Source organism: Microtus oregoni, unplaced genomic scaffold, assembly GCF_018167655.1.
Source record: "Microtus oregoni isolate MIOR12 unplaced genomic scaffold, Mior012 000021F_ref0000039, whole genome shotgun sequence".
Taxonomy (NCBI): Eukaryota; Metazoa; Chordata; class Mammalia; order Rodentia; family Cricetidae; genus Microtus; species Microtus oregoni.
In genome coordinates, this window is record NW_024543080.1 from 1,539,720 (window position 1) to 1,567,211 (window position 27,492).

Consider the following 27,492-nt stretch of genomic DNA (forward strand, 5'->3'; position numbering starts at 1 on the left):
ACTGTTTGCTGATAAAGGTCAGAATAACTCAAAAGGGAAGCAATCCACAAAACTGAAGCATGCATGTTTTGTTTTTGGCATTTGAATATGGATGTTTCTGATATCCTGGGAATTTACTCATAAACACATACTAAACAAGATGAGGGAAAGCAAGGTTTATTGACCTTCTTTATCTTCTGCCTCTAATTATTTTCCTATAACTGGTCATTTTTCAGCTGTCTTATGAAACATCTCCTTTCACCTTTTGAAGATGAAGAAAGTATTTAGGGCTAAAAGCTTATTTTATAATCTAAGAAATTTGGGGGTGCTGCCAAAATTAATAAGGGGAAATGTGGCCATCTGTTTCTTCTCATTTTCTTTAATATTGTTTATTTAATATTGTTGGCTTTTGTTTCAGGAGAGGCTCAATTACATTGGTCCAGAAGAATTTGTTCAGGCATTCGTGCAGAAGGACCCCTTGGACAATGATAAGGTAATTAGTATCAAGTTGTTTGTTTTTGTGTTTTTCATTAGCTGTGTGTGATTCACTGTTGTTTTCTTGGGCTGGGTCTCTAAGGGCCTGTACAATAGTTTACCCCATCACTTCCTCCTTATTTAGGAATTTAAGAAGCCCTTCCTGGCAAGGTCCAAGTGTTTGTGGTGCTGAAGGTAGACGATAAAAACATATAATGGATTTAGCAGATTAAGCCAGAAAGAAAATCAAAGAGAATAGTCTGCCTGTGATTCAGCAGCAGGGGCAGGACAGGATGTACATCCAGCCTGCCCAGCAGAGCTCCAGTTAGCCTGGCCCCTTGCTGTAAGTGAATCCCTCACGACAGTGTTATGGCAAAGCACACAGAGAAAGAACATGGTCCTGGACCGACACTATCCATTTCATGAACATGCACAGGTTTTTTTTTTTTTCTTTCTAGAGTGACCTCTAGAAGCATTTTGAATTGTTAGGCGATCTGTGGCTGCTTCGCCTACTGCTGAAGTCTCTCGGGGAGACAAGGCCACAGCTGTTTCCGGCCTTAGACTAGTTTCACTCCGCATGGGAAGTGAAGACATGATTTTCAGTAGGAGGCCAGTGGACTTTTTTTTGTTTGTGTCTTCTGAAAGGAAGGAAAGAGGGATTAATGAACCTCTTCAAGCGTGGCCTTGAACTCCAAGATAAGATGAGCTTCTGCTTTTGAACGGTGTGCCGTTCACCCTAAGCAAGAGAGTAATAGCGTAGAATTCCATTTATCTTTGGGTAAATGGTGCTCCATCTTGTGTCCCATCTAAATGTGAGAGAGGGTTTCTAGCCCCGCACACACAGCCACTCCTTGCTGTATTGATAGCAACTGGCATTTGCATCCTGTTTGAGCCTGCAACCCTTGTTCTAGTGACATCTCTATTGCTGTGATATAGTATCCAGACAGTAAGTAACTTAGGGAGAAGGGGCTTATTTACCTCACACTTCCAGATTCTAGAACACTACAGAGGGGAAATCAAGGCTGGAATTCAAGCAGCTAGTCATACCACACAGTCAAGAGCAGAGAGATTTGCCACCATTTAAGGAGAGGTTTTATGCCCTTATTTATTCCTTGGATGAAGAGAGAGTAACATCTTTGCTTTTTCTAAAAAAATATATATGGCAACAAGTTCCTCAAAAATAAGACTTTTATCTTTAAAGAAAAAAAATGGAGTAGAAAGAAGTTAAATACAGCCCGGTCTGTGTCCTTCCTCGCTTCCTTTGCTGTGCCCAGTAGCTTTCGCTCCTCATACCGTTTAGCACCCCTGCCTCAAGAAAATGGTGCCACCCTCAGTGGGCTGTGCTCTCTTCCCTACATCCATTAACAATCAAGACAGTCTCCCACACACTGGCAGGCCAGCCAGATCTAGATAATTCCCCACTAAGAGTCCTTCCATCGGATTCTCGCTTGTGGGAAGCTGGGGGTTAAAACGAACCAGCAAATCCTTCTTTGGAGTTGAGGGTCTGAGAGAACTCATGACCCCAGAGGAACATAGTTTCTCAGGAGGGAGAGGAAGGTGCTTCTGTGAGCGCATCAGCGTGTATTCCAGACCTCATCTGCCCGTATTGCTCTCCACAGACTTGCTACAGTGAGCGGAAGAAAACGAGAAACTTAGAAGCTTACGTAGAGTGGTTCAATCGCCTAAGCTACTTGGTCGCTACAGAAATCTGCATGGTGAGACAGTGCATTTTTTTCCTGCTTACTTGCTAGCTGTTGGGCCTGCGTATTGGGTTCCTGTCTGCTCATTGTCATTTTCCTTACAGCCCGTGAAGAAGAAACACAGAGCGAGAATGATCGAATACTTCATCGATGTGGCTCGAGAGTGTTTCAACATCGGGAACTTCAATTCCTTGATGGCAATAATCTGTGAGTATTTTTGTGAGAACACTGATTTTATGGGGCTTTCAAAATTTATCCATTGAAAAATTTCTTTCCAGAGAAACACTGTCCTGAAGAAAACAAAAACAAACAAACAAACAAAAAAAAAAAAAAACCAAGAAAAAAAGAAGGAGGAAAGAAAAGGAAATCTTTTTTTTTTTTTCTGAAAACTGTATTCTTTTTAATCTGGAGTAATTCAGAGCATTCAGAATGTTTTATGGAACCAAATTGGTGCAAGGATGTATATTCTTTCCTTAGTAAGCTTGAATTCATTGAATAGCTTTTGTTCATTTATCCTCCATTAAATATCTATCCATACAAGCTAATGAGTGAGGTAACCCAGATCCAGAAAGACAATTATCACATGTACTCACTCATAATTGGTTTTTAAACATAAAGCAAAGAAAATCAGCCCACAAACCACAATTCCAGAGAACCTAGACAACAATGAGGACCCTAAGAGAAACATACATAGATCTAATCTACATGGGAAGTAGAAAAAGACAAGATCCCTTGAGTAAATTGGGAGCATGGGGACCTTGGGGGAGGGTTGAAGGGGGAGGGGAGAGGTAGGGAGGAGAGCAGAGAAAAATGTAGAGCCCAATAAAAATCAATAATAAAAAAGTCTGTGTTTGTCACTCGCTCCAGCTGAATCCTGGAGACAAGTGAGTACAGCATCATCAGCAGCATCAACTTTTGTATTAAGAGAAACAGGTCATCAAAGGACAGCCTGTGGCCCAGTCACCCACTGTCTTGTTTCGTTTACTTAACTAGAGTTCTCATTTTTTGAAGTGATTGAGAAAAATGGGGGAAAAAAAAGAATTTCTAACATACAAATATAATCTAAATTCAAACTTCAACATCTAGTCAGGTATGAAGTCTTCCGGCTTTCATCCAACACGTAGGAGATGAAGGAGAAGGGTTTGGAATTCAAGTCTTGACTTCAAAGCCAAGTCCAGCCAGTCTGAGCCTCTTGAGACCCTATGTCAGCAAAGCATAAGCACTGGCATCTATGCGTAACGTGTGGAGGACGGCAGCCACGGCCTGTTGTTTCTGTGTTTCTGTGGCTGCTCACGTGGTACAACGTGGCAGTGTCATGCCCCACACATGGGCTGCATACCCTAAAATGTTTACTGTTTTTATCCTAAGAATGTGCTCAGCCCTAGCCTGAGGATGAGCTTTCAAGGAAATGGTGTAAAACTCGAGGCTGTTACCACACGTGCAGAACTCAGTTATTAATGCTTAGCAACGTATGCTTTTTTTGGAGTCCAAGCTAGAATGACTTCTTACATTTCTACTTTGATTTTCTTCTCTCCATGTGCATTTTAAACGGGAAGCTGGTATGAACATGAGCCCAGTCTCGAGACTAAAAAAAACTTGGGCCAAAGTGAAGACTGCCAAGTTTGACATTCTTGAGGTATGTGAAAGTCGTGTTTCAGAGTTGAATGGAGAGAGCGTGCCTGTGATCTCAGCATTTAGGAGGCTGAGGCAGGAGGATTTTGAGTTTCAGGGCAGCCTGGGCAGAACAGCAAGGCACCACTCTGTGGTGCTGCCTCTTTTAGGAAGGACTATCAAAGGAAGAGACTTTCAGACCCAAAGGTAGGAGAGGGATCTGACTGGAATAGGGCAACACAAACTGGGTTTAAGGTTGATCCTTTTATAAATAGAGGCGGGCATTTTGGAGTGATTGATGGAAGATGCTGACTTCCCAATCACATGATTGTGTATGCCAGAATAGACCCAGAATCCTGAACAGTAGAGAGGTCAACATCCCAGTTTGCCTTGCACACTTCTGTGTAGCATCCTTAGCCTTAGAATAGTTATTCACCACTGTGCAAATTTGGTTAATACCAACAGCCCTTCCTGTATAACCCTGAGGGGTTGTGTGCGTGTGGAGTGTGTGTGATGGGTAAATCATACATCTGTGAATTCCCTAACTAACTTTGAATTTGTATGTATAGTTAAAGACATGATCTTGTAAACAGCTACAGTAAAGAATGAGTGGTTAATAACATTGCCTTTCTACAGCACCAGATGGACCCTTCAAGCAATTTCTATAACTACAGAACAGCTCTCCGAGGAGCAGCACAAAGGTCCCTAACTGCTCACAGCAGCAGAGAGAAGGTATGCTCTGAAAAGTGTGGATTACTTGTTGGGGAGTTGCCGTGTTTTATACTGACGTGTGAACCACTCCCTGGGGCTGTTTTTTTGCCAGCTCGGATCTAAGAGAAGTACGTTTATACACATCGTATCCCTTGGCACACGAGGAAGGCGACCACAGAGCAGTGTTGAGCTGTGGACAAAGAGGAGTGACTTGGAATCTAATTTTGCATTGGATATTGGATATGACTTGCATTATTGTGCTTTTGGTGTGTTCTGTAGTGTCTTCTCTGTGTTTAAGGCAGTGAATTAAGTCATGTGATAGGTGATTAATAGCATCAGAGAGTAATTTGGTTTAATGGGGAAAAGACATTTAAGTTCTGCATAAAGGAGCTCACTTAATGTAACCTTTTCTTTCAGAAGAATTAGCTTACCTCCTACAGTTCAGTCATTTATTCTCAGAAAGTAGGGTAGTTGCTCTAACATTAGGCTTGCGGTTACTAATTGGATATGTAGGTGGCATGAAAAATACAGGGGCAATTTCTAAAAAAAAATAAGAATGATCCTGTCGTCTGTCCCCTACCCATTAGTGCCACCCTGGATCTATGGAGTTCTGGATTCTGTTGGTCCCACTGGTCCATTTCTGTCTCAGTTCCTCGTGGAGGAAGGACAGATTGTCTGTCATGCTATTTGAGGATTAATGTCCAATTATGACAAACAGCTAATGCTGATTTCTTAGTGGCAGCTATTGTCTATTTGAATTCTGTCCCCGCGTTAAGTAGTATTTTCACCCAGCTTGGGAAAACAGGATTAAAACATTCCCCGGGCTTCTAAGTCATGTCCCCCCTGAATCATCAGGCTCAAGAACTGTGACGAAATCTCCTTTTAAACATGTGACACTTCTGTCATCACACACGAAATACCGGCTCTAGTGACTCCTGAGAAACACTGCCAATGTATTCACTCTGATTTTTAGACGAGGAAACGTCCAGGTGCCTGAGAGTTTGCTAGGGTTTCTATTTTGCTGAAACGACCTAATCGGAAGTGGGTCGATTTTCTGAAGATGAACACATGTGTGGGAGGACCTCCACATCCTGAAGAGAAGGATGCAGGGAGGCTGTGAGACCACGCCCCATCTCCCTGTGGTGGACACTGGGCTCACACATGGCCCTCAGGGAGCGGTGGGAGGAGGCTGTGGAGTCTGTCCAAGGACTGCTGCTCCATCGTCAGCCACCAAGAGTGGTCCCTTGTGCAACCCTAACAGTTGTTCCCAGAAAAGAAAACAAACCTAGTTATTTACAGTTTATGCCACTTAGTAAATTCTTCCTGCTTGCTTTTAAAAGCCAGTTCTGCATAAATTTGTAAATTTTACCTTGTAGCTGATAAAAAAAGTCAAGCAAGCTGATAGAAAAATAAGAAATAAGAACATGTCCAGCTAAATCTAGCCTTCATTAAACATTGAGGTTATTTTTCTTATCTTGAGCAGAAGGGTTCCTTTCTTTATTCCAAAGCAACGTCCCCTTTTACAGTCTCCTGGGCAGCATATCTTAAGTCATGGTCTTTGATCTTTTTCAAATCTCCAGTTTGTGTGTGGGGGAGGCACATTCCAGGTGCTTATTATGAAGCCAATCAAATCTTTCTTCCACACAGGAGTGCTGAGGTGCTCTCTGAGTAGTCTCCCTCCCTGCAAGTGCTTGTTGCTCTGGGTTTTTAACCATGCCTCATGTGATTATGTGGTTTTCCATCTTTTTGCTATTCTGTTTGTTTCTGTAGACTTGGCCCTCCTCATTTGCATCTCCTTCTAGACATGGAACTGATAATACCTTCAAGTACAAAGGCTGACTCTGAATTACCAATGTTTTGCTTTTACGGTGCTAGGGAGTGAACCCAGGGTTTTACCCCTACCAGGGAGCACTCTGCTATTCAACTATACTGTATGTCCAGCCATCGTTTCACTGTTTTGTTTTTGAGAAGGAATTCCAGACAGTCTTCAGCCTGTAATCATCCAGCCTAGCCGCCCTAGTAGCTGAGATTACCAGCCCCAAATGAATTCAGAATGGATATATGTATTCTACGTGTTTGTCCATGAGTGCTCTGTCTGTATGCGTGCCTGCACTTTAGAAAAGGGCATCAGGTCCCACTACAGGTGGTTGTGAGCCACCATGTGGTTGCTGGGTATTGAACTCAGGACCTCTAGAAAAGCAGCCGGTGCTCTTTACTGCTAAGCCAGCCCTCCAGTCCCAGGATTCAGAATATTATTTAAGGGGAAATTGACAGTGTAGCTCAGTTGGTAGAGTCTTCATCTAGGATGCACAAAAACAGTAGAGTTCAGTCCCCAACACCACACAAAACCACACAAGGTGGTCCATGCCTGAAATCCCAGCACTCAGGAGAGTTAGAGGAGTTCGAGGTTACCCTTGGCTATATAGTAAGTCTTCAGGCCAGTCACGAATATATGACCCTACCATATCTATCTGTCTGTCTATCTATCTATCTATCTATCTATCTATCTATCTATCTATCTTATATATGGCTACTTGAGAAGTTTGCCCAGTAATAATATTGGCAAGACCTAATAGAAACAAGACTTGTTCTCTATATTTATCTCATAACAATCCTGAGTTATTATTTTCTTCTCCTCTTCACTGTTCAGTTGGTTGTGCAGAGCTGGTGGGGACTTCCATGAGTGAAGAAGGAAATGAAGTTTGAGATTCCCTCCTTCTCATGGGCATGAGACACAGCAGTCAAGTGCCCCAAGGGAGGCTGGCTGTGTTGCCTAGTTCCTGGAAGAATAACTCTGTTGGTAGTAGGGCATCGTGTAGGGACACTGACTGAAGTCAAAATTCACAGAAGGAACCCTTCTGCCTCCTGCAGTTTATAGACTGTGACAAGAACTGAGTCTAAGTACCAATCAAAGACAGTACCTGAGGCTCACAGTCCAGCCCCAGGAACTGGGGTAGCCCAGGAACTTCTTTCTTCAAAGCTGCTGCCCTGTCAACTACTACCCCTTGATTTTCATTGTCTCCGTTTCCCTGAAGCTATCCCTGGATGATGGGTGTTTATTGCCTTCTAAGAGTAAACTCTACTTGGATAGTAGCGGAAAGCCGGTGTCTAGATGAATGAGCATGGTCATCCTCCAGAGAAATCCTGTGGTCACTGTCATTGACATTTCACATGATTTTTCTTGCACCCTGAAGCCATTATTCTTTTGAGGCCCTCCCCCAGCGACTTAAAAATGTAAGGCGTATGTCTCCTAGGCCATACCAGAAATAACAACACATACATTTAAAACAGAACAAAACCTACAAACAAAAACCTTGCATTTTGCCAGCCCCTGGCTTTTATTACTAGCCAGTTGTAGAGCCAGTGTTTTAGGTACTGCCGGTTGGAGTCCATAGCCCAGCACCTCCCAGCCTAAGGCTTCCTTGGAAGAGGTGGAGTTCAGATCTGTCTTGCTCTTAGTTCCAGCCCTGTGCCCATAATGTCAGAGGGGAAGGAAGTACACACATTCCCTGCTAATTCTGCTTTAGGGGCTCCACAGACAAGAACAAATACTATGTAGTCAAGGGTACTAGTAAAGTTGAGGATAAATTTGATTATCCTCAGAGATCAATGAAACGAAAATTTGAAAGGTGTTTTACCCTTTTGAAAATGACTTCAGGGGGAAACGGTCAGAGTTTCTCTTTAGAAGTGGATTGTTACTGTTTGTGTGTGAGCCAAAACGTCGTTTTCATACCATGAGTCATGAGCTTAGGAGACTTCAAAGACCTGATCTTGGGGTTTTCAGAATTTCCCAAATAATCTGTTTGATGCATTATTTACATTGCAGAACTTTTTGATTCAAATATGTTGCCTTTGAGGGGAAAAAAATAAAAGTTACTCTATCTGCACTTTGATCTCTGTTTGTGATGGACGGGGTCAGACTTAGGGTCCCTTTAAAGGTTGCTCCTTTAGGCTGAGTACCACCTCCTCAGACCAAGGAATCAGGGCCAAGAAGGTATCATCAGAGACGCATACTGTCCTCTGGACAGTCTTTAATTTTATTTCCTACATTTCTCTCCCTCCCTTTCTTGAGGAGCATCTGTCTTGCCGCAGACGGTGCCAGGTCCTCCCAAGGGGTTTTTCCTAGACAGCAGGCACGTACATGTTCTCTGACACGGCCAGGTTCCTTCAACAGGAAATGTAGCAACTGTTGCTTAAAACCTTCAGCTGTCACATTATCTTGAGCAAAGGCTTCAAGGATAAAACATAAAACAACAACTAAAAACAAGGAGAAAGAAAACGTCAACTAAACTGTAGATGTCTAAGTGGTGATGGGGCGTTTTGGAGCACAACCAAGAGATAGGCCATGTGCCTTTAGGGCTTTGCTAGAATCAGGGGTCACTAAATGAATAGCATCCTTTTATATACTTTCATTTTGGTCAGAACCTTTCAATTTTATCAAGTTAAACATTGAAGAAAATCAGAAAAACTGTACAAAAAGTATCCATCCACTTATCAATAGTGCTAGTCCCTACTGTGCTTGGGTCTTGATGACACTTGCATCTTGGGCTATGCCGTGTAAGGTAGCAAGTTTTGTCTTGCGGAAGTGCAGTGTACACTTATTCATTGTGGACTTCCACATAATCCAAATCCACATTGTTCCTTAATCGCTTCTGTCTGTAACAAGAGGTTAAATATCTTATTTACCGAGGCAACCCTGAATCTGTTTCTTTCTAGATTGTGATACCATTCTTCAGTCTCCTAATCAAAGATATTTATTTCCTCAACGAGGGCTGTGCCAACCGTCTTCCTAACGGCCATGTCAACTTTGAGGTGAGTGTAATGAAGTAGGGTACGACTATCTAGAGGAGGGATCAGGGAGGATGGTGGTACAGGCTCACAATCTCAACATTTATGAGGCAGAAGCAGGAGGATTACCACCACAAGTCTGAGGCCAATTTGATCTTCATAGTGAATTTCAGGCCTTCCAGTATTACATAGTGAGAGCGTGTCTCAAAAACCTAAAAATACTAAAATTAATGCCAGAGGATAGGAGTGGGAATGGTTTGTTTCTAAGTGTCCCAGTCAGTAGCAAGGCAGAGCCACAGCTTGGAACAAGCTTGCTATTCCCCTACTGCCTGTGAGAAATGAACACCACCAAGTAGCTTGTAACCATGTCACCCATCAGTGCTGTCACCTGAGGGAACGTGACTAGATCTCACCCTCCCTACTTAGCAAATATAATGTTAATTTAAGCGAAGAAGAGTTGATCCCTGAGTTCCAAAACTGGGTACATTGCAAACTGAGTTGTGTCTTGCAAGCCCATTCATTCTTAACAATTGCCCTACAATTTTTTAATTCTCTTTCAGAAATTTTGGGAACTGGCCAAACAAGTGAGTGAGTTCATGACGTGGAAGCAGGTGGAGTGTCCGTTTGAACATGACCGGAAGGTCCTACAGTACCTGCTCTCAGTGCCAGTGTTCAGTGAAGACGGTGAGGCCTTTAGGGCGTTCCTGCCCTGAACACCCCCAGATCCTGTCTATAAATGTCTCTACTTGGTTGGCTCTCACGTCCGAAACCAGGCCTCTGAGCCTGGTTTCTTTCTTTCTTGCAATTTACCCCTAAAATATTTTTAATCAGCCAAACACAATGCATTTAAGCATCCTTCCTAATGCCTGTTCTGCAGTGATGAGCTTAAGTAGAAAGCTATTAAGGAATATTTCAGAAAGCTATGGGAAGCCTTGACTGTGAAAGCATTGGACAGTGGGGGCAGGAAAAAAAGGATTGCTTCTGCATAGGAAGATTCACCAGTCGAGTCTTCTGCAGAAGACCTGAGAACTTATTCTGCTGGACTGTTGTACCCTCATGGTGTGTTGATGGTGTCTGCCCAACCGCCATTTTGAATTCCTGTTGCCTGTTTTGGGGTGGAGGCGGGAACTTGATTGTTTTCATTTCTATAAGTAAGATCAATACAGTTTTGAGATGTTGCTCTTTCTGATTTAAACAACATGCACGTGGCCTTTATTAAAGTTCTGAGGCTCCAGAAAAGAGCCATGACCCTTTCCTTTGTAAGGAATAAAATAAACCTGAGTACTTCAACAGCACTGTATGGCTTGCATTTTCAAAGTTTTTTGCCTCATAAATTCTTGGGTGATGAAGTACTTTTTCAGTTTAGAGCCCTGGGGTTTTGTCAAGATGGCCAATCAGAAGCAGGGGTTTTGTTGAAGTGGCCAATCAGAAGCAGGTTTTGCTGAGCTGGTCAATGAGAAGTGCTGTTCGTTTTGTGTTTTTCCAGCGTATCTGAAGGGTGTTCTGGAAGTCAGGCTTAAGGCAAGCAGGTCTTCCTAGCCGTGGGGTCAGGTATCAGAAGGCTTCACTCACACCGTACTCTTCTTTCCTTTGGTTGATTGTAGCTCTCTACCTGGCATCCTACGAGAGTGAAGGACCTGAAAATAACATAGAGAAGGACAGATGGAAGTCTTTAAGGTGAGTCTCAGTGCTTCTTGTACTAGTCTGAAGGCAGCGTCAATGTCCCCGCAGGAAAGCCATGTATGTACCTTGTGGGCGGGCCCTGCCTACCTCATCATGTTGGCAGAGTCTTAGCTTCAGTTCAGAGAATCTCTCTGGCCTGGGATTCTCATGGCCATCACTCGGTTTTATTGGTTTTCTTTTTCTTTTCTTGCACTGGCAGCTAATACCGTGACTTCAGTTTTTCCCCTATTATGTAATAGAATGTGAAACTGAGATTACCCCATGGTATACTAAAATAAACAAATTTTAAAATACCATTTTTCTATCTTTGTAAGTCCAGACTTTATTGTTGACTAGTTCTAATCTTAAAACTCTATTTGGGCGAAGCAACAACAAAAATGCTGGTTAAAATTAAGGTCAGTTGAAGGTAGGGTATCATTTAACAGTCGGTTACCAGCCAGATACCAGCTCCTATGTGTGTGTGTTTGTGAATTTGAAGAAGTAGACAGATCAGTTTTGAAACTCAGTATCTGAAGTACATGTGAAATGCAGATATATTTTAAAAACCCAAAACCTACCCATAATTCTTTTATTTTACTCTGTTCTGTGGCAATCATTTGCTAGGTTGCAAATAGAAGGCTTGACAGGAAAGAATGGATTGCATGCTTTTCCCATGGCTCTGTAGACTCTACACACAGTATATGGTAACCAAAAAATTTGACGTAACCAAAGACTTCAGTGGGTGAAACCGAAAATGTGCGGTGTGAGAACCGTGTGCTAGCTGAATTCAGGCATGGATGTGGGGATCTCTTTACAGTTGTATAAATTCAGAAATGTTCAGCAATAATGTGTATCTGGTCCAAATGATTTTGAGGATTGCACGCCAGGCGTGTTGACATACGCCTAGAATCTTAGCTCTTGGGAGGCTGGGGTAATAGAATTGCGAGTTTGAGGCTAGCCTGGCCTACACAGTGATTTTGCAGCCAGCCTGGGTTATAATGCCCATCCGCATCACCAGAATGACGCTGGGACATTGCAGGTGCTGGCCAAGGCCTAGCAACCACAGAAAGGATAAAAATGTCAGTAAACTCTTTAGAATGGCAGTTCCTGCCTGAAACCTCATGTACCCGTTAGCTTTGAAGCAGTGAGCTGCTGTCCATAGATGCTTTTCCTGCTGTTCCTACATTCAGAACCCCAGTGCAGACTTGAGCCCCCAGCTGAGGGCAGACACCTACCTTATCACCTGCTGTTTCCCTTCAGTGATCATAGAAAACACGGTGGAAGTTGCCTTTATCCTTCTAAGTAAACTGCGTTGGCAAGTTTTATGTCAGTTTGACACAAACTAGAATAATTTTGGAAGAGGAAACTTAATTGAGAAAATGCCCCCACCTGCTTGGCCTGTTAGGTGGTCTCTTAATTGATGACTGACAGGAGAAGGTCAGCCCATTGTGGGCGGAGCCAGCCATGGACTGGCCGTCCTGAGTGCAAGCCATCAGGAGTCAGCCTGTAAGCAACACTTACTTCTCTGTTGCCTCTGGTTCAAAGTCTGACCTCTAGGTGCTTGCCCTGACTTCCTTTGACGATGGCCTGTGATGTGGAAGGTGTCAGCCAAATAAACCCTTTCTTCCCAGGATGCTTCCGATCCTTGTGTTTTATCACAGCAACGGAAGCCTAAGGCATAAGCCTGGCTATCAGGCACGTGTTATCATTAATGGTGTTCACCTTTTGTTTTAATATCAAACCACTCAACCAAACAACAGCAGTGCTTTGGCTGTCTCCATTAATAACTGTTTAAGGGTGTAGCAGTTTTCCTGCAGGACTACTAAGACTCCAGATCTTGATTTCCACCCATCGTTTCACTATGTGAAAAGACATTGAAAATATAGGAGAGATGAGCATTAACCAAGGCGATCTGAGCAAATACAAGTATCCTCTGCCTTCTGCCTTACAGGTCCAGCCTGCTGGGCAGAGTTTAACATATGGGACCTGCTGTTGCTGTTGTTGTTGCTGCTGCTGCATCAAACAGACCCTGGAGGGCCTGGCCTTTGTTTTCTGGCATCTAGTACTAGGAACAATCAGTGCAGACCCTGCAAGCAAGCCCAACTGCAGAGCAGATGGAGAACTCATTTCCTACAGCCAACAGACGCACTCAGAGCGTGGAGACCGAAATGCTCATTGAAGACACTTGAGAAAGAATCCTCTAAAAGTCCCGGCTCTGCCCATGATTCATCTCCTGGAATTTCCACGTGAATCACAGCTCTGCACCTGGATGGAGTTTTCTTTTGTGTGTGTGTGGTTGTTTTTTTTTTTTTTTTTTTTTGGCTTGAACATTTGCTGCTAATGGAACTTACCCAGCCAAGTGCTGGCTCTATGTTTCTTTGTTAATTTAAATGAAAAAGGGAGAGGAGGGAGGAGAACCCCCACACACACACCTCAGTTTGGATCCCAGACCTCTGCTTGAGCCAGCAGTGTCCTGGTGAGGATGAAGACTGGGTGGATGTCTGCTGCCCGGGAACCTTGTTCCCATAGTGTGTGCGGTGTGGTCAACGTCTCTTCTCCCTCTTCCCCGGAGGTTTTGAGTTGGCTGCTGGTTAGCACACTCCTCCTTGCCCGTATAAGTTATTGAATATAATAATGAAGCGCAACACTGTGGTGGGAAAATAGCCACTAGGGAAACAGAAAAACCAAGCAGAGTTTGGCCCATTGGACTGCCCATCCTGCTGGAAGGACGGACGGTGTCTTCTTCGCCCCTCTGAGCTGTTTACAACTGACCCCTGTGTTCTATAAATGTATTTTTCAGTAGTTTTTGTTTTTATTGTTACTTAGTTTCCCATAACGCCCCCCCCACCCCCGTAAATGTAAATGGTCTGACATTAAGGGTCTTGGGGAAAAAAAAATCTATGACATAACCATATTTGTTTTTAACTAACTTATTGTTCATTATTTTCTGGAGCCTGTTGGTGATTACATGTGTAAATGAGGAGGAAATTGGAAAAGTGGCCTCCTCCCCCGGTGAACAAAGCTAATGAGAACCAGGTTGCTGGTAGCGCAGTGGTCAGTCTCACTGTGAACCAGTTCACCTTGTTAACGTCTAATAGGCCTGTAGTTGCTCTGAAAGCAGCCCTCAGACATGCTCTAGGAGAAACTTTAGAGTAGTGAGCCCGGCTAATAAAAACGCACAATCCAAGTTCCAACGCCAGGCGTGTTCATTGACCTCTCTGATGCTGTTTTAAGAACCAGCACGCCTTGTGCATGCATTGTCTCAACAGGCCTGAACCAAGTCGTCCCTTGACAACGTCAATACATTTTACACTCTGTGGTCAAGAGGTGTGGCGTCTTTCTTTGCGTTTTGGACAGAACTGTGGCTGGGTGGGCTTATAGCTAGAGGTTCAGAATTTGTGCACTCCCGAAGGAGGGTCTTAGGACTATGGGCATGGATGGGTATTTGTGCTCTGAAAAGAAACCCTAGCAAGCATGTTTCAGACACTTCTAAGGTGTTTAAGCACAGATTCTGCCACCGTCATTCCCACCCTTAGGTGCACAACAGGAAATGTGAATATTCTGATAAGTTGTCGAAGGCCGCAGAGCTAATGAGAGGCACAGGGTTAAACTAGGCCTTTTAATCCAGAGCCCAGGCTTTAACTCATCAGGGTATTCCAGGCTTTTGTACCCTTGCAGATAGCTTGGGGAATCTTGTTTCCCTGAAGATTTTCAACCTGCAAGACTGGCGTGGGGCCTCTGTGATGCTGGGGTCCTGGATCCATTTTAGACTCCACGCATCCTGGTCTTAGATTTACATTGGTGGAAGTGACTGAGAATTACACAGGAGAGCCAGCACTGTTGAAAGAGATCTTACATTTCTCAGAGAAGTGGACAGAACATAGCCATGAGGACCGGAGGGGAATCAGTAGGTGCAGGAGGCAGAGAAACAGAGGCCCTGCCTTATAGGAAGGCTTCTTTGGGAAAGGCATGGCAAGGCAAACATTAATCTCGAATTCCTGGGGCCTTGGGTGGTCCTTGGGTGCCCTGAAATGATTAGGACAGGAGAAATGCCACATGGGAGTCAGGCGATGGAGAGGGCCAGTGGAACAGACTAGGAATTAGTCGGGGTGTGTATGAAAGGAGTCCCCTGCACCTTCACTCTCTGCAGGCCTTTCTAGCTTTGGGAGGACTTGCCTCTCACCAGCCAGCCAGGTTCTTAGGATGCTAAAACATCTTACAGAAAACGTTAAAATGTGATGACTATACCTCTTCAATACTGTCCCATTCGCTTAGCACTGTCTTCCCCTGGCCGCCGTAACTGTAGCTGACAGTAGCAATGTTTATATTCCATCTGTCTATGGTCAGGGGTCGTCCCCTCTAGCCAGTTACTTGTTCTCGATGGCCTATTCAGGTAACAGGTTGAAAAACTCAAAAAAGGAATTACATTTTATGCCGTATGGAAACGATGGGAATTTTAAATTTCCGTGTCCGTAAATAAAGCTCTAAGGGACCATGGTCATGTTAGCCACTTACGTGTGTCTCTTGTGGTTGTTTCCTGCTGCAATCACAGTGTGATAGTTGGGGCAGAGACCAGATGACTCCAAAGCCACGTGTTTACACTCTGTCCCTGTATGGAAAGTATAATTGATCTAAGTAGTTCTTTTCGCTCAAGTTTTCAAAACCGCTACCCTTGTGACATGAGATACCTAAATATGGCCACTGATCTTACTTTTTTTCTAGTGCGGTCTTATGACTACTGATTCTAAGGCAGTTTAAAGAGAAGGTTTCCCGTTCTGTTTTACTATCCGAGTGAGCCAGAGGTTTAAACCATGTGGAAACTTTCGTGGACTCTACTGAGTATTTCTCCCTTTTGTGCCACGTGTGTGTGTGTGTGGCCTTCACAGGAGTTCAGTAGGCACATGTATGACCTGTACGGCTGGCTGGAAGCCCACGCACAGGCAAGCGTGAACAGCACCAGGCGGCCTCAGTAGTTGTGTTGAGGCATGCCCGCCACACATTCCAAACCTACAGGGCTTTGAGCTGGGGCCTGGCTGGGGTCTGACCGAAGATGGATGGGGTAGATAACAGGAGAGTGTATCCCTACTTGAAATAACCCCTTGCTTTTGAGGACCCAGCTCAGTGCGCCAGGGGGTGGCCCATGTCTAACAAAGGTACTGCAATCAAACCTGTTGTTGCCTTTGTCTTGGAACCTCGGCTACTTCCAAGTCTACCCCTCTGCTAGCACCCTTTCTCTTTGGGCACATTTCTGCTGCTGCCCTGCGCCTGTGTGAGGACTCCATCCGTACACGGTCAGCTGCTCAGCTAGATATGGAGCTGAACACTGTGAGTGGCCACCACCATTCACGGGTGGTTTTTGTTTCACCCGTGATTCTCAATACAAAGCAACACTCACCTCTCTAGTCTAAGGGTAGGAGACTGCCAGGCCGAGAATAAAGCAGTTTAGGGCAGTTTTCTGCTATAGCTGAGGGTTCAGAGGAGTTCCTGAATAAGAATGCGGTCAGTGACTACTGACTAACTGTAAAACTCAAAGATATGAAGCGGGGAGGCCATGGACTTTATCTGCCTTGCAGAAAGTTGAAAGGCAAAGCTTGTTTTGTTTTGTTTGTTTCGTGTATGTGTGTGTGTGTGTTTGTGTGTGTGTGTGTGATTAGATGATTGAGAATTGCCTCCATTCTCTGCTTCATGTAGTCAAGGTCACTTGACTACTCAATGCTGACAAGGATTTTGGGACTGAAGACTTCTGTCTCCAAGCCGTGTGGTTTAGAAACTCAAAGTTGCAGACTGCCTCGATGTGAACTAGAACAACAGTCCAATTCTGTACTTAAGACCCAAGGCCTTTCAGAGGATTATTTACCCCTCCCTCCCTCCTTCCTTCCCTCCCTCCCTCCCTCTCATTCACTTAATTCACTGAAGAAATCCCCAGGCAGCTAATTCCCTTTCAGTACTAGTAGCCATTGCAGGCCTCATTCCTGCACTCAGCGAGCCTCTGTCCTCTCTCTATGCCAGCGTGTCTTCAGTCTTAGGGTCTCGTCATCTGTGTGAGCTGTCCCCCTCAGGACTGGTAGAGAAAAGTCTGGGGATCCTGAGGGAGCTGTAAAAGATGTGCCCCTCATGAGACACCCAACTTGCCGTCTACCTAAGCCAGGCTTTGCTTTCTTTCCCTTCCCACCCCGCTGCTTGGGGAAATGAAAGTGTGAAATCATTTGTCTCCTGATGAATCACTGTGGGAAAGTGAGTTTAGCAGAATGCGTTGTCAATTCACCTGAGACGACGTGGTTGGAGGACAGGCATCGTGTTTTGTTTCTTCTCAGGTGATTAGGACTCGTAAGTGCAGATGGCTGCTGATGAGGAGATAACGTGTGCTTGGTAAACATACTCATGAGCAAGACGATTAGTAGCCTGGTTATCATCCAGAAGTCGCAGATTTCATATTCTTTAGATAAATAATTAACATATCTGCACTTGGGAAATTAAATAAATCAAAGCGACTCTGATGTAACTATCGTGCCTCTACAGAGACCAGCAAAGAAAATCCAAGTTAGTGTGTATTTTTTCACATTGTTAAATTGTTTTTTTTTCTAATTTTATTTAACTTTATTTTATGTGCATTGGTGTGAAGGTATCAGATGCCCTGCAACTGGAGTTACAGACAGTTGTGAGCTGCCACGTGGGTGCTGGGAAATGAACCTGGGTCCTCTGGAAGAACAGCCAGTGCTCTTAACTGCTGAGCCATCTCTCCAGCCAATAAATGGTTAAATTGTTAATCCTTACCTGTAGTTATTAGTAGATGACTTTAAGTCTGCCCTTATCAGTAATATAAAAACCCAGCAAAGTGATTGAAATGACTTAGGGACATGGGATAAGTGTGGAACACTTCCTAGGAAAGCACCAGAGCAGGACTGGGGACTAATTAGTGACCCCCCTCCAGCCAGGTTTCTGGGTCTCTGGTGAAGTTCCCCCTCTCTGAACCTCAGGATCTTCCATGGATCTGGACTAAGGGAAGCAGAATGGACTGTTGAGGGCCTAAAGGTTTTTAGTATTAAACCCACTTTCTGGGCTTGCCCAATTCAAAGGAAAATTAGCAAGTAGATGCAGCTTCCTGTTTGTATACTGCTACCTTCTCCTCTGCTTGACCCCTTTGTGTTTGTTTAAGTGTGTTTATAGAGGGAAAAGGAGAGAGGCTGTGACTGGGGTAGCAGACAAAGGCCTGGCAGAATCTCCCTTCACCCCTTTAACTGCATGCCACGAAACAAGATAAGACTCTTCATAGAAAAGAGTGGTCGTTACCCAGCCCAGCAATTGAAAATTGGCTTATACAAGACCCAATATAATAACTTCAAGCTGCTAGACTGGGAAAGCCCAAGGACTCCGCAAATGACTCTGTTGTCATGTGTGCGTCTTTGTCACAGCCGCTGTTAGAGCGGTGCTTGCTAATCTAGATGTATAGGTGGACATCCTAAAGTGCCTAGTCATTTACAGAAAGACTTTCTTTGGCTTACCAAGATCTAGAGAAGTGATGATCCCCGTCCTGTCCTGAATTTGTTATCACCCTGCGGGGACACGAGATGGTTTCCTTTGAAGGCTGTCCAGTTGGAGATGGGCTGTTGAAAATGTCCTGTATGCTAGACAAAGTCCTATTATCTAAGGACATCGGAAAGGGGACACACCATCCCTGGAGGATAAAGACCTTTCCTTGTGGGGAAGGACCCCGTGAATTGTAACCTAGCTAGGACACAGTAACAGAGAATAGGTGAAGGTGGAGAAAGACAAACCCGGTCCCCCAGATGGATGTGGAAATAGCAGAGCAGAGAGATTTGGGTGAGCGAGGAAGAGGGCTTGGGAAGAGGTGTCAGATTCAGGATATCTGAGCATCTGAAATAGTCAAAGTAGTTTCAGACCTAATGAGAAAACAATGAAGCCAAGAAACCAGTTCTCCGGGGAACTCAGGAACTATTTGCTATTAAATTAGGTATTGGGTGAGTGAGTAGCCTAGGTAACTCAGAGGCCTGTTTCCAGCTGTGCTAGTTTACTGAACTGACCCCGTGAGTTCTAGAAAACAGGTATCAGCTGCTGCTCTCTGCTTATTCAAAAACTAACAAGGCCATTGTGAAGGGCAAAGAGGAGCTGGGACCAGAACGACCCAGGGAGTTCTCAGCCTCCCCCATTTCCATGGGGTATGGGGTGCCTTTGAAAACAACACCGTTCTCAGGAGCTAGGGTCCTGGAAACTCTGGCCGCCCAAGCTCGTGACTTTCAGGTTCTTGTCTCATGAATTCGAAGGCCCAAATCCGCAGACCAGAGAAGGTAAGTTTTAGAGAAAAGTTTGTTATGGATTCATAGATGAGCGCCTAAGAGGGAGAAAGAGTTGTGATGTTTGAGTTAGGCATGGGCGTGATTCACGTGGAGGATCAGCAGCCATTTGTCTGGAATGGGAGCTTCAGAGAAAGAGTCAGGAAGCCCAGAGAATAAGCTGAGGTATGCTTTGGCTCTGCAGCACCTGAACGAGACAGAAGGGAACAAACACAAAGGGGAAGGTTAAACCTTTCTGACTCAGGACTCCAGAACAGGGAAGGGACAGTCCTAACAGGCCCCAGGGAGGCTCCTGGGGACTATGCTAGTGGGCAGGGGCTCTGGGACTTCTTTGGTCTCTTTAGCATGGTCTAAGGAAGCTAGATGATGGTCAGCACAGCTAGATTAACCGCAGGGGAAGACAGTGGTGGTCTCACCTTCAAGGAAATCCCATCCCTTTGGCTGGGAGGCTGCACCCTTCCCTTGTGCTCTGATGCTCCTTTAACATCCTCAAAAGTTCCAGACTAGGAGATGTTTTCTCTCCTCCCAGCATGACTACATGCAGTTGACAAGCCTGACGTGACTGCAGATAGCTGTAAATGTGTCCTGACACAAAACCGGAACCTTGCTTTAAATGTTATGGGATTTGTGGTGGTGGTGATGGTGGTGATGGTGGTGATGGTGGTGGCGGTGGTGGCGGTGATGGTGTGTGCATGCTTATACAGGCCAGAGGAAACCTCGGCTGTCATTCCTTAGGCACCACCCTTATTATATTGCTTTTGAAAAAAAGTCTGTCAACTGGACTGGAGCTCCTCAGCTTGCAAGAAATACCCAGAGATTTTTATTCTCCACCTCCCTCGCACTAGGATTACGGTTGTGGGCACCGTGCCTGTCTTAAACATGGGTTCTAAGGATCCCTTGCTTACAGGACAAGCAAATTTCTGACTGAGCTGTCACCTCAGCCTACTGTTTTTCTATTTTTTGAAATTTGGTTCTGTAGTTTTCAAGAGTAAACTCAATAGATGACAAAGAGATCATGTTGCCATGACAACGGGCTGGGCACTCTACTAGGGTATTCCTACACAATCAGTCACAGAGATGAATCCAATCCTGTTGTGATCGCCAGCTATAGAGTGGAATAAGTGTGACATTAGATCTGCCAGCAAGTTTTATAATGAAGAGTGCAGATCTGCCACCAAAATACCTCTCCTCACAGAATGCCCGTATTTAGAGAGTCCAGCACATGCAAAGAGTTCTTTAATTTTCTCATTATTCTTTCAGACAACACTGTCAATGTCCTAAACCTGTTTTATTGTTACACATGGGGAGATAAAATTATAAAAGACTCAGTGAAGTGTAACAACTAGCTTTAGGGACACCATAACAAGATTCAAAGACAGAGATCAGAATTAAGAGTTAAAATCAAGTTCCTTTAGTAAAGAAATGAACCTTTCCCTCCCAGAGGCCTGTGGCTCCAGAGAAACAAGACTTACATCCCAGTGCCCTTTTCTCTCTTCTGTCTTCCCTCTTGGCTCCAACCCACAGAAATGGTCCGCAATAACCTGAGCATCCTGCTCAGCCGATACTGCTTTCTATATCTGTAATAGAACACCATGACCAAAAGCAACTTGGGAAGGAAAGGGTGTACTTGGCTTATAGGTTACACTCCATCCTTGAGGGGAACCAAGGCAGAAACTCAGGACAGGAACCTGGAGGCAGGAACTGACGCAGAGGCCATGGAGCAGTGCTGCTTACTGGCTTACTTCCCAGCAAACTCTCTTAATAATCCCAGGACCACTTGCCTAGGGATGGTGCTGCCCACAGTTAGCACAGCCCTCCCACATTAATAAACAGTCAAGACAATACCCACAGATTAACCTAATGACATAGACTAATGACAGCTCTCAGGTCTGAGAATTTTTCAACTTAATAAATAATCTAAATTGCTCTGCCAAATCACAAAGTTATCCTTGTTTGGTCTCTCATCACCTGTCCTGAAGACTGCATCTTCAACTCTTTCTGGAAACAGACCACTGCCCACCACATCCACAACTCTCATCGGGTCAAGACACCCTCATCTTCTGTTGGATTCCCACAGCAGTTGCCCAGACTCTGACTTCTTATGGCCTAGTAACGGTGGTTATCATCAGAGTAGAGTTTGTTTGCATTGCTAATACCATTGTCCATATTTTGATGATGGTTTATTATCCTCCAGGGTGAAATACAAGGTCGTATGAGGTCTAAACCTGTTTCGTCTCCATCCTCATCTCCTTTCTTGTGGTTCTTCCCTGTGATCATTCATATCTCAGATCCCATCACCTAGCGGGAGCTCTTCCCATTGCCTAGGCTTGAGACACTCTTCCCAGGACAGCATCTTGCCTGGTTTTCCTTCTGCCGTCAGCTCTCTGCTCAAAAGTCTCCTCCATGCAGCCTTCTGGTTCCTTCTCCATCAGCTGATATTTCCTGAGCATCTGTGTTGCTTTAGAGTAAGAAGATGAACTGTTACGACTGCATGATTCTGTTCCTACTAAGTTCTGTTTAATGAAGGTATTTTAAAAATTGTTATTTTGGGTTCAGCTGCAATGAAATAGGTTTCCTTATGTGCGTTTTCATACACATGTGTAATTATATTTTGTGATTATTAGCCGCCAAAGTGCTGTCTCTCCTGCACCATCTTGTCTTCTTGCTGGACCCCCTCTCCCTCCTAAATAGTCCTGCTTCTCTCTTCTTGACACAGAGTGCCAGTGACTGATTCCTCTGTCTCCCAGCCCTCTTCATTAGATCTTTTCCTCCCGATTAGATCCCGCTCTCTCATCTCTCCCTCCCTTCCACATTAGATCTCTCTCCTCTCTGCCTTCCCTCCACATTAGATCTCTCTCTCTCTCTCTGCCTTCCCTCCACATTAGATCTTTCCCTCCTCCCTCCTTCCTTTCCCCCTTCCCATAGATCTCTCTATTCCCTCCCTCAGTGAATTGCTCTCCTCTCTCTCTGCCCTCTCCATTAGATCTCCCTCCTCTCTCTCTCCCCTCACAACCTCTTTAATAACCATCTTTCTGTTTCCATGTCATATACATGTCTATACAGTATGCATTTACATGCTTATATCTGTACAAGTTTAAAGACAGATTCTTCATAATATTTTTCTAAATTTGTGTTATTTTAACATAATGATTTCTTATTTTAACATATTTTTTAATTCTGGCTTATTTTATCAAAGTGATTTCATTACAGAAAAAAATTTTATTACCTATATACCACACTTTTTTTGTCCTTTGATTTATGGATGGACATCCAGACTCTTAAATTTCTGATTAATTTTATTTACTTCAACTTTCCTATGAAATGGAAACCACAATTATCTTTACTTAAGAAATAAAGAAATGATGGCTTAGATATATTAATATTTGCTTAAGGTCACAAATCTGGTAAGTGGCAGAACTCAGATTTATCTGACTCTGACCCCTGAAATCATGATTTTGTTGCTATATAATTTTCTCTCCATTAGGAACGTTTCAAGTGCACGCTAAAAATTGATTTTGGCAATTTTAAAAAGAAGTATTCACATCACTCCATGAGCAAATAAATTCTGATGGCGTCATAGTAGTTAGGAGAGTTGTAAGCTTGCTGGCGACAGTCTCCGCTGGGGGGATACTAATGAGTTCGTGTCCCCTGCATAAAGATGTTTAACGAAGGTACAGGCTTCTGGCTCTGCCCTTGCCTTGCTCTCATTTTTCTCTCTTATTAATCAGAAAAAGGATTAGACAGGTCACAAACTGATATATCAATATTGGGAAAAACTTTCCTTTTGGGACAATAATGGACAAAACAAGATTAAGAGCTTATGCCTGATAGATAGAAGTTAAAACTTCAGGTTAGGCTCAAAACCCAATGCTGTTAATTCAAGAGGAGAAAAACCGGGCTCCAAATCTCCACATAAGGGAGCCTGGTTGTTTTAACTGATTGCTTTCTTCATGTGGACCCTCGGGATGACACCACACCTGCGTTTCCTGCAAACATTTCAGTCTCAGTAAGGAAAACAGACAGACAAAGCCTGACTCGGCTTGAGGAGAAGGTCAGTTGACAGATGTCTGTCTTGTGGCAGCCTCCTGTTTTCAGTTTTGAGTATCAGGTTCTGAGAGGACACTGACAGATTTTAGAGGAGCGAGAAGATGGTAAGTCATGTGACTCAAAAGCATGTGAGAGATTCTAGACGCAGAGTTGTCGAGACTCACAGCTTGGTGGGCTGTTAACTCTGCTGTGTGAAAAGACAAGATGGGTACCAGTAAACAAATTAGAAAGAGGCAGATTTCAGGGCAATGGCAAAAGTTTCCTAATCAACAGATATATTCTTCATCCCTAATTATGGAAGATATACCAGTAGATAGCAGCAACCACACCCTTCTCCCTAATAATCATTGACATATGGAGGGATTTGTTCAGTTATGGATGTTGATTTGCTTAATTGTGATCATTGGCATTGCTCTGAATGAACATCATAGTGGGCCGGAGGAAAGGCGATTCATTGTCTTTCAAGGTGGACAGTGGCACTTGATAGAAAGAATAACTAAGTATAATTTACTAACATGGTAAGAGTGTCTCTAGGGAATAAATACTACAAAATTGCTTCTAAAAGGAACCAGAAGTGAGCTAAGAGCATTGTATAAAAATTTGAAAAAGCCAAGCAAGGGAATATCCTAAGTAAAGTTCCAGATGCGTCTTGATTCCCAAGGGAAGTCTGATACTCGTGGTACACGCCAGACTTTACTTGGCTTGTGTACCTGAACTCCCATTGGTTGGTTATGAGTTAGTTACCTTGGTGGAGGGAGGATGAAGATGGGAAACTTCTTGCATATCAGGTGATGGAATTCCTGATATAGGGTATGAGCCATTGGCATCAAGGTATGCAGAAGGAGCTTGGAGGATGGGTATATGACACAGAAGACCATGATATCTTCTAGTAGGAGCATCAATGGCATCTTTCCTAACCAGCATGAAAGAGAGAGCCTTCCATCAAAACAACTAACCATGCAGAGATACAGAGAGAATGCATACTTAGTGGGATAGATGCAGCTTCACAGGAACCCAAAGGATGAACAGCACAAAACAGGAAAAAGGTCAAGAGCTAACTGGTGGAAGCAAGCTAGTTCAAGGGAGGTAGCAATATCCTGGAAATCTTGTTAGGGAGAAGACAGTACTATGATGCTTCCAGAAGGCAAATTCTGGAATGCAATTGGGTGTTCTGGCGAACTGGGCATTTCACAGGCAGAAGGATGCTACTGATCAATCTATAGTAGATCGTCTTTACTTTTCCTTGCTCACATTTCAAGGCCAAGAATCTGGTTGATCTCTCTCTTTATCTGTCTGTCTGTCTTTTTCCCTCTCTGTTTGCTTCTCTCTCTCCTCTCACTAAGTAGCCCTGGTTGACCTGGAACTCAATATACAGACAAGGCTGGTCTTGTGTTCCCAGGGATTCTACAACCCGAATGCATGTTTCTTACCTTAGTGGGAAGTCCGAGGCAGGTGTCTGATCACAATGCCTACCCGAGGAGTTCAGCATCCTATGGTGTAAGACAGGATGTGAAGGGGAGTAAGGGCCATGGTCCAGTTGCTGACTGGCTGGGACAAACTTCCCAGGAACCTGATGAAGAGGACCCTTGTGTCCATTTTCCATGACCATATAACCAATGGATGGCAGACTCAGCAATAGGAGCTCTAAGGAGCATTCATGGTCTGTTTTGGAATTTGTACCGGAGGGTTTTCAGTTACTCCATGGAAGGCCTGGCCTCTAGACTTCTCAATCCTTGGTAGTTTAGTTTATTAATCAGTGGGTCAATACTTTGGGGTGAGTTCACCGGATCCTTTTTCTGTGGTCAGTTGGAGTTGTCTGGGTGATGATGGCCTTGTCTGCAATATGGAGGATGTTCAGTCTCTTTTTGAGGTGTCCTAATTCATTGAGGTGAGCTTCTTCACATGGACTTCTCCAGGTGTTGTGAGAGAAGATCAAGAAGGACACACATGCTTTCAAGCTTTTTCCACCCCCTTTTCTCTCTCTCTCTCTCTCTCTCTCTCTCTCTCTCTCTCTCTCTCTCTGTGACATTTTTAGCTGCCTTCAGGTCATGTATTTAAGCCTAAATCAGGATGGACCCCATCTTTCAAAAAAGAAGAGATGCAGAATTACTATATGTCTTAGTCAATGTTCTATTGCTGTGAAGAAACACACACGATCACAGCAACTCTTACAAAGGAAGACTATAATTGAATTACAGTTTAGAAGTTTATTCCATTATTGTCATGACAGGGAGCATGGTGGCACTCAGGCAGACATGATGATAGAGAGGTAGCTGCGAGTTCTATATCCGGATCTGCAGACAGCAGGAAGCTTTGAACATTTGCAAACATTTGCAAACTCAAACCAAGTTACACAATTCTTCCACCAAGGCCATACATCCTAATCCCTGCCAAGTAGTGCCACTCCCTAATAACCAACATTCAAATCTATAAATCTGGGGGGAGGGCGAGAAGGGGGCATTTTTATTCAAACCACCACACTATTCAAAAATATATTCATATAATTGATACATTTTGTTACCATTTTTCAGTTTATCAAGTCTTATGCATCAAAGAAAGAAGCTTGACTTCTGTCTCACAGTCCCTGAAGACTTTTCACTCTTAGAGCCATGTGGTGAGGTTTGGTAGAGGCCTGTGGGGTGGGGGTGGGGAGTACAGAGGAGGAAGATTAACCAAATGACTCTGCAGGTGACGAGACAAGCAACGGACCTGTACTGAAAGAATGGTTGTCAGGATGGGGGAAAGAGTACAGAACCAAGAACAGGGACCGTCAGAAGGAACGAGTACTCATGATAGTTCTGGCATGTTGGGGTGGAGGGCACCGAACTCTCAGATTGAAAGCCCAGCAGGGTGGGGGTGTCCGCTTTCTGCTGAGACTAAACGCTCCTCTTTTCCAGGCTGCTCTGGTCTGACTTTCTTCAGAACTACCTCATTGCCATTCACCCTCGCCTCCTGCTTCATCAAGATAGTCAAGGCCAGCAGACATAAATCAGCTCAACTTCCACCTTCCTGTGCCACCTCCCCATCTTTTCCAACTGGCTCATGCTTGCCCCTGGTATGACTGCTTGTGGGAGGCTTTGGAGTGTGCAGACTCTTCTGGCTCAAGGATGAGGCCTTTTTCTGTGGTCCTCATTCCTCTTGTCTTGGGTCTGTTCTTTGTTCTGCAAAAGTTTATGGTTTCTGTAATAGATTTTCTCTGATGAAGAGAAAGAAAAGCACTAAATGTCTTCAATACATTTTGCAGGTATACTTCCAAGTGTAAGTGTCTGACGTGCAATAGTCAAGCATTTTAAATATAGTTGTGGCCAGTAATGAAGTTTTTTGGTCTCTGCTTCTGGCTTTAGAATGGTGTGAAAAGTGTTACTTTCCCCCACTCCCACCCCCACCCCCAAGTCTACACAACATCCCCCGTCCTCCCCCCACATCCTCCCCGAATAACTTTGATCTTTTACCTGAGACAGTAAGTTGTTAGTGAAGAGCTCTGGGGCCTGAGGAAGAGCGAAGGGCTGGAAGGAGATCAGAGAGCGGGACAGACATGGCTGAGGGGGCGGGAGGGACTTGGCTGTGTGGAAACATAAGAGCAGAGCTGGCTCGGCAATGACTAATGATACAATAACTGTCTACAAACACCAAGTGTGTGTGATGGGAGTGCCAAGAAGGCATTGCCTCACTCAGCACAGATACAATCTGAGCAGTAGCAAGGCAGACAGAGATGCAGACGGATCAGCCTCAATTACAGGGGCGGGGCAATAGAGACTGAAGTGATTTTACAAAGTCCACTTCCTTTCTGCCAGTCTGTCCACCCCCCCCCATTTATCCCCCCCCCCCCTTCCAGTAAACTTTAAGCTACCCAACAGAAGTCTCTTTTCTGGCTTTTCTTCATCTCCTACTGACCTTCCTGAATTCTCTCCATGATTTCTTTGCAGCAATGTTCATCTAAGTAGAACCGAACCACGTTACCTTGTAAGCGTGTAAGTTAGCTAACACATGCCGGGTGGGGTCGGGGTGAGAGGGATCCACAGCAGCCTTGATATTATACTGAAGGTACTCAGAGAGTGAAGATGGTTCTGGATAGTCCTTTGTGACTGTCCTCACATGATCTTTTGTCTCCAATACCCGGCTTGTTATCATTTTTGTGGATCCCCAGGGAATGTGGTCTGCCTCCCGCAAATGCTGAACATAGTCTTTCTTTTCAAGAAGCCAAATAG

At 44.2% G+C, this 27,492-nt stretch overlaps 1 protein-coding gene across 7 annotated transcripts in view; it reads left to right on the forward strand.

Moving 5' to 3' along the window:
* Window positions 1–14,249, forward strand: part of Rasgef1b (RasGEF domain family member 1B) — a 515,623-nt gene extending 501,374 nt beyond the window's left edge. For all 7 annotated transcript variants that reach the window (XM_041671328.1, XM_041671329.1, XM_041671331.1 and 4 more), the window contains 9 exons: window positions 398–472; window positions 2,073–2,168; window positions 2,258–2,360; window positions 3,710–3,789; window positions 4,401–4,496; window positions 9,192–9,287; window positions 9,824–9,947; window positions 10,868–10,940; window positions 12,877–14,249. In XM_041671328.1, the coding sequence (XP_041527262.1) occupies window positions 398–472; window positions 2,073–2,168; window positions 2,258–2,360; window positions 3,710–3,789; window positions 4,401–4,496; window positions 9,192–9,287; window positions 9,824–9,947; window positions 10,868–10,940; window positions 12,877–12,901 (768 nt within the window). In that variant the 3' untranslated portion in view covers window positions 12,902–14,249. The remainder of the gene's footprint in view (window positions 1–397; window positions 473–2,072; window positions 2,169–2,257; window positions 2,361–3,709; window positions 3,790–4,400; window positions 4,497–9,191; window positions 9,288–9,823; window positions 9,948–10,867; window positions 10,941–12,876) is intronic.
* The last annotated feature ends 13,243 nt before the right edge of the window (window positions 14,250–27,492 follow it).